General features: G+C 45.3%; 1 protein-coding gene across 1 annotated transcript in view; it reads right to left on the bottom strand.

Moving 5' to 3' along the window:
* Positions 1-5,527: 5,527 nt before the first annotated feature.
* LOC132997773 (slit homolog 1 protein-like) overlaps positions 5,528-12,697 on the bottom strand; it is a 58,000-nt gene continuing 50,830 nt past the window's right edge. The window contains exons 31-37 of the mRNA XM_061067472.1: positions 12,344-12,572; positions 12,117-12,247; positions 10,604-10,758; positions 9,143-9,354; positions 8,932-9,056; positions 8,517-8,731; positions 5,528-5,802 (exon numbers count right to left, since the gene is read on the bottom strand). Of these exons, the coding sequence (XP_060923455.1) occupies positions 5,528-5,802; positions 8,517-8,731; positions 8,932-9,056; positions 9,143-9,354; positions 10,604-10,758; positions 12,117-12,247; positions 12,344-12,572 (1,342 nt within the window). The remainder of the gene's footprint in view (positions 5,803-8,516; positions 8,732-8,931; positions 9,057-9,142; positions 9,355-10,603; positions 10,759-12,116; positions 12,248-12,343; positions 12,573-12,697) is intronic.

Genomic DNA, 12,697 nt, shown 5'->3' with positions numbered 1-12,697 from the left:
TGTCGACGTCTTTTATAAAACTGCTCAAAACTTCCCAGTCCACCTTGTTTTTTCTTTTATCATAAATATAACACGGCTTAAACTTAATTCATTGTTGTTTTAACTAACATCTCCATATAAGGAACTTTGTGCTATTTGCTTTTTTATGCTTTAAAAGATCTATAGGAATAAAGTTTATTTTATCATTAGAACTTTATTGCATTCATCTAAAAACACAAGTTTACGTCCCAGAGGTTTTTTTAATACAGCGAGAGAAATTAAACCAATCAGATGTATAGCTTTCACCTGAAATCTCACGTAAATCCCAGTTTATTCCACATTAATTTCACTATAGAAACTGAAATTCGTTTTACAGCAGCTTGTGTGTTATAGTAGAAGATATTTAATGTGGATCGATGCGACCTCTGACCTCCACGTGTCCGACTGCACGTCCTCAGCTCCGCCTCCTCCACATGTCACCGTGCCAACGCACAAACAAATAAAGGCAACATTCTCAGAGCAACTTAATTTAACGCTGAATGGAGAGAAAGTGTTTCGACAAGGTCAGAGCCGAGAGGAGAGAAAGGAAACACGGATCTATAGAGTCGCTCGTCCTTCTCTCTCTCTCCTCCAACACTAACTCCTCCCAGGTCACCTTGCTAGTTCCCACTTCTTTTGGCAAACGCCTGAAATATTCAGTTTGCCTGCGGCGCTCTCCAAACCCCCCCTCCCCCCCCATCTCTCTATATCTCTGTCACTCCTACCGCCCCCCCACCCAAGCTTCCTTTCCCAACTTCTTTCCTCCGTCTTCCCTCTTTTCTCTCTTTTCCATTTCAGCCTTCATCCCAACCTCCATCTCCTGCTCACTGCATCCAGGAGATGCTGTAGCCGCAGGGTGTGTGTGTGTCAGTGTGTTACAGTGTGTGTGTGTGTGTGTGTGTGTGTGTGTGTGTGTGTGTGGCTGCAGGAGGTTATGCAGTGGATCCAATGAGCACCTGGAGACCACTAACCATGATCATATCAATAAAAGGACATCTGCTCTACGGCAAGAAAGACCTGCACGAGAAGAGAGGAGAGAAAAAAGGAGGAGAGTGTGTGAATGGGGGGGGGGAGGAGGAAAAGCAGGAGGAGGAGAGCGAACAAAGAAGAGAGGATGACAAAAGGGAAAAAAGGATGAACAAAGGAGAGCAAGGTGATGGAGAGGAGGAGGAAACAGAAGGAGTGGAGGGGGAGGAAAAGACGAGTGAGAGAGGGAGGGGTGTGAATAAAGAAAGAGAGGGGGATGAAGGAGGAAAGGTGAACAAAGAAAAGTGAGCGATGAACGAGAGGAAAAGGAGTGAGGAGAAACAGGGGGAGGATAAAAGAGAGGAGAAGGAAAGAAAGAAGTGAAGAAATGAAGAGAAGAAATAAAAGACATGGTAAATAACAGGAAAGTAAACGTGGGAAGAAAGAGAGAGAGAGAGAATAAAAGAAAGACAGAGAGAAAGAATGATTACAGAAAATGATGGAAAATGCTGAGAAAAGAGTGTTACAGTGAAAGGAGGATGAATAAAAAGAGTAAAAACAAAAAGGAGAAGAAACAACTGTGTGTGTTAGTGTGTGTGTGTGTGTGTGTCTGTCTCCACATGAAAACAAGACCCCACTGTTTGTGTTGTGAAAAGTTTGGGACCATATTGAAGATGTAAAGGAATTCATCTGATTATTAATTATCTTTCTGATCAGTTTATTGATTGAAGAAAAATACTTTTATCAAACCTCGTTTTAGTTTTTAATATTCTATTAGAGGTCAAGCTCAAATTTCAGTCACACGTTTTGTCTCTATTCTTTACAAACGTGCTTTATGTTGTAAGAACTTTTCTGAGAAGTGTTTAATAATTAAAGACATAATAAAGTAAGTTTTTGAATCTTTATTCAAGCTGTTTTGGGCCTTTTTCATTTCTCTACAGGCAGTTCACGTGTTCATAAGCATGATGTGGGTTTCACGTCCGTTCACGTCTTTGTTTGATTTAATGAATCTAATAAAACCTGAAGAGACGATTCCTCTGAAGTCGCTCAAACATAAATTCTTCTTCTCACAGAACAGATGGATTTTAATATTTATCCAGTTTAGAGACAAACTGCTCAGTTATTGTGTTTGCGATCAATCAGAGCTGAGTGTGTGTGTGTGTGTGTGTGTGTGTGTGTTGTGGTTCTTTGTCAGTGTGAGAAGATGTGAAGGCTTTATTGGAATGGGGGGTTTTATCCTCCTTTAAAGACACAGGGAGACAGAAAGAGAGGAAGAGAGGGGGGAAGGGGGAAAGATGGCGGTGAGGAAAGGTTGTGGGGGGGGTTGCAGAGGTGGAGGATGGAGGGATGTGTGTTTGTGTGCTGGGGGGGAGGGCGGGGGGGTGTATATTATGTTTTATGGTCACAAGGGGACGAATAAATCACTGTTTCATTAAACGGCTTCAGTCTCTGAGTGCTGCCCCCCCCAACCCCAGCCCACCCCCCTCCCTGTGGGACGTCCCTCTTCCTCTCCTCCTCCTCCCTCCATCCGTCCTCACTTTGTCCTCCGTCTCCCACTCGCTTCTTAAAAACAGAGACAGAACCGGCGTCCCGTCCTCCTCCATCACTCCATCTCTCCGTCTTCTATACAGTAACACCCCCCGCCCCCCCCCGCCCGCCCCCCCGCCCATCACACACACTCTCTCTCTCTTCTTCACGAGCTGCCATCGCTCGTCCACTCAGCGCGGACACTAGACAGCCGCGACACAATGAGGTCAGAGGTCAGAGGTCACGGCAGCAACAAGGAGAGAAACCAGAGGCTGAAGAACGAGAGGAGGAAGAGGAGGAGGAGAAACAGCTCTTTATTTAAATAAATAGGAAAAAAGGAGAAGCTCCACTCGTCGCTTCCACTCGGATGAAACAACATCAACACCACTTCTTTTCTTTTCTTCTTTTTTTTTTAATTTCCATGAACGTGAAATCGCTTCGGAAACTTTTTTGTCTTTTTTGCAGTTTTGGTTTTTTGGCAAAATGAAAAAAAAACAGAGACTTTGAATCTAGAAGCTACAGACGAGACAGGTTCATCTTCAACATATAAAAATACTATGAGGAAATCAAAAGCATAAGAATAATATATTACAATCTGTTAGGCTGTTACTGTGTAGACGTTTCGCAGTTATAGTCATAATAACAATAATAATAATAATAATAATAATAATGACTATGTTAAAAGCTACGTTAGTTTACTTTATTCATGACACAACTCGGCCTTCATGACAAAAAACAACTAAAACAAATAAAAACATGTTAAAAACTCATTACACACACTTGTTATTTTTAGTTTCACGTCCATATAAATTACATGTCATCATATATATAAAAGTTACATCTGTCCCGTGTTTATTTGTACGAAGCGTTCACCAGAAGAGGAGGAGCCTGATCGGAGGGGAAACACGCGGCGGCGGCGGCGTATAATGGAGCTCATTAACATGGACGGCGTCTTGTTGTTGGAGGCGTCTTAACAATGACACACACTCACACTCGCACACTCACACACACACTTAGTTTTTGAGCATCTATACTTGTGAGGACTTAACCTTTAACCTTTTCCTTACGATTTTAAATGTTTTAAAACTATCGGCAGTAAAATTCCTGTATTTCTGTCAAATATCGAAGAACAAGAACAAACGTGCTCTCACACAAACTCACACACACACACACACCCCTCTCCTCACACACACACACCCCTCTCCTCACACACACACACACACACACACACACACACCAGTCTGGCGAGCAGCGGTGGGAACGACCCCGCTGCCGTCCCCTGTGAACTCCGTCACCTTTGACCTTTGGGTTCTGTTCATATTATATTAGAGGAAGTGGAACAAGCCTTTGTTATCCTCTTTTCAAACTGCAGGGGGCGCTGATGGTTCGACACATCAGATCATTAATTGACTTTATTCACGAGAGGAAGACGTGTTGATCTGCAGTGAATCAGCTGATGTAAAGAAAAGTTAGTTTTTTAATTTAGCAGCTTATTTTATGATAAATGTGATCAAACTTATTTTCACTTTCACACACGTCAACTTTCTGCTCTGCTCTTCAAACACAAACAGGTCTGAGGAGACTTGTCTTAAAATACCTGTTCAGTGTGATTTACATATATTATATTCGTATAATTATACTTTGTCACTGTAAAGTTTAAACATTTACAGATTAAATGGAGATTAAAGTTTAAGTAAAGGGGAGAAAAGTTTCTTTAATTTGAAAAAACACACAAACGACGCAGCATCGAGGGAAGAAGATGGAAAGTTGTGAATTCAGGACTCGAGTCAGATTAGAGGAGAAGAGCCGAAGAAACGACGAATAAGCAGCAACTTGTTCGGTTAGAGGAAGTTTCACAGATAATAAAATAAGTTTAGCCTCTTCAGCTCCACACGATCACTGGAATCAGGACTTTGTGTCAGATGTGAAGAAAGAACGAATGTGTGGTCGACTGGGACATTTATCATCGGTCACATCCGGGTCAAATATGATATGATTCCCTTCAGAATAGTAGAAATTAGACAATAAAATATGAACACGACTGTTTCTGCTGCTTCCAGTTGCTCTAATTTCTCCACTTTGACGTCAGACTGTTGAAGAAACGTTTCTCAACATGTCACGCGGCCGCTATCAGACTGAGGTCTTTTCACTTCCTGGTTGTCGTGTCTCCACCCCCCCCCCGTGACCCTCCAAAAGGACAAGTGAAATGGATGGATGCTGCTGGAAGGTCAGCGCTGTGATGGAGCGGCGGCGTGCTGAGGGTTGTTGTGAGGTCAGAACGCCACCGCCGCTGATCTGCTTCAATCAGCAGTCAGAGTCCGACCCCGGCAGCGTGAGGTCGAGTCTGAGGGACGATGAAGGAGCATCACTCGATTTCTAATACGTCAAATGGGACCTTTGAATAAAATGTGAACTCACGAGCATCGTAGGCGACATCCACACGACGATCAGGGTCGTTCAACTCGAACCTTCTCTGTGCACACAAGCTGTTTGTCTCGGTATAAATTTTAAACGTCCGTCCACGTGTGAACAGGACTCACATCCGTTCTCCTGCACAGGCAAAGACTTGTTTCATTGTAGACTTCAGAACTGTTAGTGTCTATGTCATCGTTTCCAAACATCTCCGCTTCTGTTCGTCCAAACTAAAACGCAGCTCCGGAGTTTTCAAACTAAAACGAGATCAGAGGCGTTTCCAAACTTCTGTGTTTTTAAAGTGTGGACGCCACACTTCTGGAGTTAGGTAGTTATCTCCCAGGTTCCTCTGCAGCCGGTGAGGAAGAGGAGGAGGAGTACGATGAAGATGATGATGAGGTTGACTCGTTGATGTCTCAGGAGGAAAGAACTGTCTTATGTTACAAAACTGCGTCTGTTCGCAAAAACACACGAAACAAACACGTCCGTTCATCAGTGAGAGTCCCTACAGTGTGTGTACCTCTACAGCTTGTGTTAATGTGTGTGGGTGTGTGAGTGTGTGTGTGTGAGTGTGTGTGTCTGCATGTGCGCACCACCCACAGCACTACACACACTCCTTGCAGCCACACTCCACCGGCTTCTCCACGTCCTGTGTGAACGAGGTCCCGTCGTCGCACTCGAAGGCGAGCCGCCGGCGCCGCACTCTCAGAGGAGCACAGCAGGGGGCGCCGCTGGCTCCCGGCCCCGCCCCCGGCCCGGAACCCGCCTGGCAGCGACCCCGACACTCCACCCAGGAGAAGGTTTTGGACGTCTGGCAGAGGACGGCGCCGCGCTGCAGCCGGTGGTAATCCCTCACCGGCTCGCCGCGGCACGGAGACTCTGAGGGCGGGAAACACAGGGGGGGGGGGGGGCGGCGGGTTAAAGAGCAGATCAGAGAAGATTTATATACGATCAAAAGTATTCATCAACAATTACAAACATGGATCCTGGTAGCTGTACAGACATGGAACATGGTTATTACTAACGTCCATGTTTTTCCTTTTTTTGTGACAACAGATAGTGTTGTTGTTGTTTCCTGTGTGGGCGGAGTTTAGTTAACGTAAACAAGTTGTCAAGATGATCAAATAACTTGTGAAGTACGAATGATATTTATTAACAATAAAGTGTAATATATATATATCTAATAATAAACCAACTTAATAACTGAATGTTTTAGACTTGCACATTACATTACCTACGACTTTTAATGTTTTTAAAACCATCGACAGTAAAATTCCTGTATTTCTGTCAAATATAGAAGAACAATAACAAACTCACACACACACACACACACACACACAAGTTTGAACTGAGAAAAAGGGCGTCTTGATATATTAATATTAACGTCCATGTTTTTCCTTTTTTGTGACCACAGATAGTGTTGTTGTTGTTTCCTGTGTGGGCGGAGTTTAGTTAACGTAAACAAGTTGTCAAGATGATCAAATAACTCGTGAAGTACGAATGATATCTATTAACAATAAAGTGTAATATATATATATCTAATAATAAACCAACTTAATAACTGAATGTTTTACAGTTATAAGCTACGACTTTAAATGTTTTTAAAACCATCGACAGTAAAATTCCTGTATTTCTGTCAAATATAGAAGAACAAGAACAAACGTGCTCTCACACAAACTCACACTCACACACACACACACACACACACACACACACACACACACACACACACACACACACACCCCTCTCACACACACACTCACACACACACCAGTTTGAACAGAGAGAAAGGGCGTCTGGATAAATTATTACTAACGTCCATGTTTTTCCTTTTTTTGTGACCACAGATAGTGTTGTTGTTGTTTCCTGTGTGGGCGGAGTTTAGTTAACGTAAACAAGTTGTCAAGATGATCAAATAACTTGTGAAGTACGAATGATATCTATTCACAATAAAGTGTAATATATATATATCTAATAATAAACCAACTTTATAACAATAATAGTGTGTTTACAGGTTTCTTCAGCGACTCAAACCTAAATTAAAACGTGATAGACAAACAAACTAATTAGCTAACGACCTTTTGACCTGTCGACAATAACTGGAAGTGAAACTTTGATTCAGTTCCTGATGTGTCGTCGATTCATTGACAATCTCATTATAAATGTGTCACAAAGCACAAACAACAGTTGAGATCAACTTTGACCACATCTCAGCGCTCGCCCACATTCCTTCTACACACAGGAACCTGAGGAGGCGGGGGGGGGGGTCAGCGGAGGAAACAGCCGAAGACACAAAGACGACGGAAACAAACGCACACAAAAACAACTAAAATCCGACACAAAGCTGCAGCAGATCTGACAAAGTGAACTGAACTCGGATCAGAGAGACGACAGTGACCAAGTGAAATGTCTTAAAATCAGTTTTCATTTGGATTTAAGTGAATCTGAAAAACACAGAAATCTGACATCAGTGTGAAATACGTACTTTTGTTTAACTTTTGTCGTCACAAACACAGAAAATGTGAATGTGTATTTTCAAGGTCGGCACGGATCATATTGTAATAACAGGATAAAGAGCTCAGGGAATAAAGAGGAGCGTCCACACCTGGACTGTAAATAAAGATGGACGATATGACGGCTCCAGTAAGTGAAGCCAAAGCGCCTTGATCGCCCCCTGGTGGAGAACAGCGTTCAGCACTGGGATAGTCTGGCTTCATGTCTGGACAGTTTAAGGAGGTGAAGACACGTCGTCCATCTTTATTTACAGTAGCAGTGAGAGTTATTAGAGATGTGTGACATCTAGGGTTGCAAAATTCCGGGAATTTTCAAAGTTGGAAACTTTCCATGGGAATTAACGGGAATTAACGGGAATATATACGGGAATAAACGGGAATAAAAGGGAATATACGGGAATATACGGGAATTAATGGGAATTAACGGGAATAAACTGGAAATGTTGTGGGTAATTTATACTAACTGTATTTACCTTGTCATATACAGACATAAATATAAACATTTTGTTGTGTCATAGGCTGATTTGAGCCCTGAGGAAACTTTGGGCACTTGACTATATGCTTCTGCATCGTTGTGTCATTCTTAACATAGGTCTTTGCACAGTATTTGCAAATGTACACAGCCTTTCCTTCTACATTGGATGAGGTGAAATGTCTCCACACATGAGAGAGTGCACGTGGCATTGTTCTGTAGAATAAGATGAGAAAAAAGTTTGTAAAAAAACACTAATGCAATGCCAGAGATATAAATAGTTAGCCAAACAATTGGAATCGTCTGTAAACATATTTTACAATTGATGGATAAATGAATGGAAATAGGCTAGATGAACAGATGAACAATCCTCAATCAGCATGCTCATATATTTTTCCCAGTAATTGATATTATTTTCAAAATTCACAAAATTCACAAAATTCACAAAATTCACAAAATTCACAAAATTCACAAAATTCACAAAATTCACAAAATTTCCGAGCTTAACTTCTCATGGAAAGTGTCCGGAAATTTACCGGATACTTTCCGCCCCTTTGCAACCCTATTGACATCACATCAGGATCCGTGGCTCCTCCCTCCTCGCTCACCTGTGGCGCAGCTCTCTCCGGTGAATCCCTCCTGGCAGACGCAGCGCGCCCCCCCCTCCGTCTCCTGACACTGTCCGTGCAGACAGGTCAGACCCTGGCAGGACGCCGCCGCCGCCGGCGCCCCCTGCAGGCTGCACAGCGCGCCGTGGTGTCCCTCCTGGCAGTCGCAGCGGTACGTCTGCGCGTCCAGCTGCACGCACACGCCGCTCACGCACCTGGACGCAGGCACACACGCAGCCAAGTCAGTGCCGGAGCCGAGCCTCCACTCAACCTCCACATTAAATATGATTCATAAACGTCACATTAAGTCTCTGTGCGTCGCTGTAATGACGTCTGACATTTGTGAAGAGTTTCTGTGTAAAGTGCAACGTGTGAAACGTCTTTAAATGCCAGAACAGAACAGAAACACTCTCACTTGTTGCCTTCACACGGGTTGACACCGGTTGCCGTGGCGACCACCTCCAGTCCGGTCAGGGCTCCTCCTATCGGCTGGTCACAGTGCTGTCCCGTCCAGCCGCTCTGACAGTGACACTGAGGACCCTGTGACGGGGGGACATGTTTACTACCTCGTGTGTCCCACTGAGACGTTAATGCACAGAGTGGGCGTGGCGCCGTCCGTCTCCTACCTGGGCGGCGTCCGCTCGGCACAGGCCGTGGAGGCAGGGGAGTTTGCGGCAGGCCTGGCAGCCCGGGACCACGCCGGGCTTCATGTGGCTGCGGGTGAAGTCCTGCAGCTCGTGGTTGATGTACAGGTTCCGGATGCAGCCGTGGAAGCTGGACGTGTTGAGGGTCGGAGAGGACAGACCCGGGGACGCCGGCAGCGCCTCCTCCGGCAAACCTGGACACACACAGAGGACAATGACTGTGGACTGTAGTGGATCAGGTCCTGATGCTGGATCAGGATCTTGCTGCTGACCAGAGACTATGATGCAGCAGGACTACTCCTTCCTTCCTTCCATCCTCCCTCCCTCCCTCCCTCCCTCCCTCCCTTCCTTCCTTCCTTCCTTCCTTCCTTCCTTCCTTCCTTCCTTCCTTCCTTCCTTCCTTCCTTCCTTCCTTCCTTCCTTCCTTCCTTCCTTCCTTCCTTCCTTCCTTCCTTCCTTCCTTCCTTCCTTCCTTCTCCTCCCTTCCTTTGCCTTCCTTCCTTCCCTCTGCGTCTCTTTCCTTCCTTCCTTCCTTCCTTCCTTCCTTCCTTCCTTCCTTCCTTCCTTCCTTCCTTCCTTCCTTCCTTCCTTCCTTCCTTCCTTCCTTCCTTCCTTCCTTCCTTCCTTCCTTCCTTCCTTCCTTCCTTCCTTCCTTCCTTCGCCTTCCTTCCTTCCCTCTGCGTCTCTTTCCTTCCTTCATTCCTTCCTTCCTTCCTTCCTTCCTTCCTTCCTTCCTTCCTTCCTTCCTTCCTTCCTTCCTTCCTTCCTTCCTTCCTTCCTTCCTTCCTTCCATCCTCCCTTCCTTCCTTCCTTCCTTCCTTCCTTCCTTCCTTCCTTCCTTCCTTCCTTCCTTCCTTCCTTCCTTCCTTCCTTCCTTCCTTCCTTCCTTCCTTCCTTCCTTCCTTCCTTCCTTCCTTCCTTCCTTCCTTCCTTCCTTCCTTCCTTTGTTCCTTCCTTCCTTCCTTCCCTCTCCTTCTCTCTCATCCCTTCCTTTGCCTTCCTTCCTTCCTTCCTTCCTTCCCTCTCCTTCTCTCTCCTCCCTTCCTTCCTTCCTTCCTTCCTTCCTTCCTTCCTTCCTTCCTTCCTTCCTTCCTTCCTTCCTTCCTTCCTTCCTTCCTTCCTTCCTTCCTTCCTTCCTTCCTTCCTTCCTTCCTTCCTTCCTTCCTTCCTTCCTTCCTTCCTTCCTTCCTTCCTTCCTTCCTTCCTTCCTTCCTTCCTTCTCTCTCCTTCTGTCCGTCCTGGGAGACGGATCCTCACATGTGTCTCTCTGATGTTTCTACATATTTTTACCTGTTAAAAGGGTTTTTAGTAGTTTTTCCTGACTCTTGTTGAGAAAATAAAATTTGATAAAATTTGATTGATTGATTGATTGACACAACATCCAGGTCTGTGTCCTGGGACGGATCAGGTTCACTGACATCTTGCGTCTGCCTCCACTCTTACCTCCCACATACAGAGGAGCCTCCCCCGGCACCAGCTGGCTCCGCCCCTGACTGTCCAGAGTGGTCGGCTCGCCTCCGTCCACGGACAAGTTCACCATCCGGTTAAAGGTCACCAGCTCCACCGTGTGGAAACGCCCGTCGTTCACCGTCTCAGTGCTGAGGGCAGAGGGAGGAAGGGTCACCGCCAGGTCACTGTGACCTTTGACCTTTAAACACTAAAGTCTAATCAGTTCATGTTTGAGTCCAAAGTGAAGAAATTCTCTAACGACAAAAACAACGTTTGACAAGTAAAATCTGCATCCAGAGACAAACATCCAGAGACAAACATCCAGAGACAAACATCCAGAGACAAACATCCAGAGACAAACATCCAGAGACAAACATCCAGAGACGAACATCCAGAGACAAACATCCAGAGACAAACATCCAGAGACAAACGTCCAGAGACAAACATCCAGAGACAAACATCCAGAAACAAACATCCAGAGACAAACATCCAGAGACAAACATCCAGAGACCAACATCCAGAGACAAACATCCAGAGACAAACGTCCAAAGACAAACGTCCAGAGACGAACATCTAGAGACAAACATCCAGAGACCAACATCCAGAGACAAACATCCAGAGACGAACATCTAGAGACAAACATCCAGAGACCAACATCCAGAGACCAACATCCAGAGACAAACATCCAGAGACCAACATCCAGAGACAAACTTCCAGAGACAAAACATCCAGAGACAAACATCCAGAGACCAACATCCAGAGACAAACATCCAGAGACAAACATCCAGAGACAAACTTCCAGAGACAAAACATCCAGAGACAAACATCCATAGACAAAACATCCAGAGACAAACATCCAGAGACAAACATCCAGAGACAAACATCCAGAGACAAAACATCTAGAGACAAACATCCAGAGATGAACATCCAGAGACAAAAATCCAGAGACAAACATCCAGAGACGAACATCCATAGACAAAACATCCAGAGACAAACATCCAGAGACAAACATCCAGAGACAAAACATCCAGAAACAAACATCCAGAGACGAACATCCATAGACAAAACATCCAGAGACAAACATCCAGAGACAAACATCCAGAGACCAACATCCAGAGACAAACATCCAGAGACAAAACATCCAGAAACAAACATCAAGAGACAAACATCCAGAGACCAACATCCAGAGACGAACATCCAGAGACAAACATCCAGAGACAAACATCCAGAGACCAACATCCAGAGACAAACATCCAGAGACGAACATGTAGAGACAAACATCCAGAGACGAACATCCAGAGACGAACATGTAGAGACAAACATCCAGAGACAAACATCCAGAGACAAACATCCAGAGACAAACATCCAGAAACAAACATCCAGAGACAAACGTCCAGAGATGAACATCCAGAGTAACTGGATGCAGTGTGTGTGTGTGTGTGTGTGTGTGTGTGTGTGTGTGTGTGTGTGTGTGTGTGTGTGTGTGTGTGTGTGTGTGTGTGTGTACCTGTAAATAGTGGTCGCAGGCTGGTTCCCGGGATCGTACGTGACCCTGACGTGACCCTGATGAAGCTCAACAGCGATTGGTTCATTGTCTCCGTTGTAGAGCAGGATGCCGTTGTCCTCTGCTGTCGACACCTGCAACACACACCAGAGTGTTGTGTGTGTTTGTGTGTGTGTGTGTGTGTGTGTGTGTGTGTGTGTGTGTGTGTGTGTGTGTGTGTGTGTCCTCACCTGCAGGGAGATGTTGGCCTGGGGCCAGTTCTTGACGTCCTGCAGCTCCACGTACGAGTCTCTGTCCACGAAGTTGACGCTGACCAGCTTCTCGCAGCTCTGCCCCTCGAAGCCGGGGGGGCACTGACACTCCGCCGTGCCCGTCCCCTCCAGGCAGGGGGCGCCGTTCTGACACTGAGCCAGCTGGCACGGGGACGGGGGGGCAGGGGCCACCTCACAGGACTGTCCACTGATGATGACATCACAGCAGATATCACAGGTGCTGCATTTGTATGATTTTCAGTATTTTAAATGTATTGAGATTATTACTTTCATAAGGAGCATTGTCAACATCCTTTTCAAGCTTGGTCTTAT

Source organism: Limanda limanda, chromosome 2 (genome assembly GCF_963576545.1).
Source record: "Limanda limanda chromosome 2, fLimLim1.1, whole genome shotgun sequence".
Classification (NCBI taxonomy): Eukaryota; Metazoa; Chordata; class Actinopteri; order Pleuronectiformes; family Pleuronectidae; genus Limanda; species Limanda limanda.
Note: the sequence above shows the minus strand (reverse complement) of the source record. Positions and strands in the feature narration are given on the sequence as shown.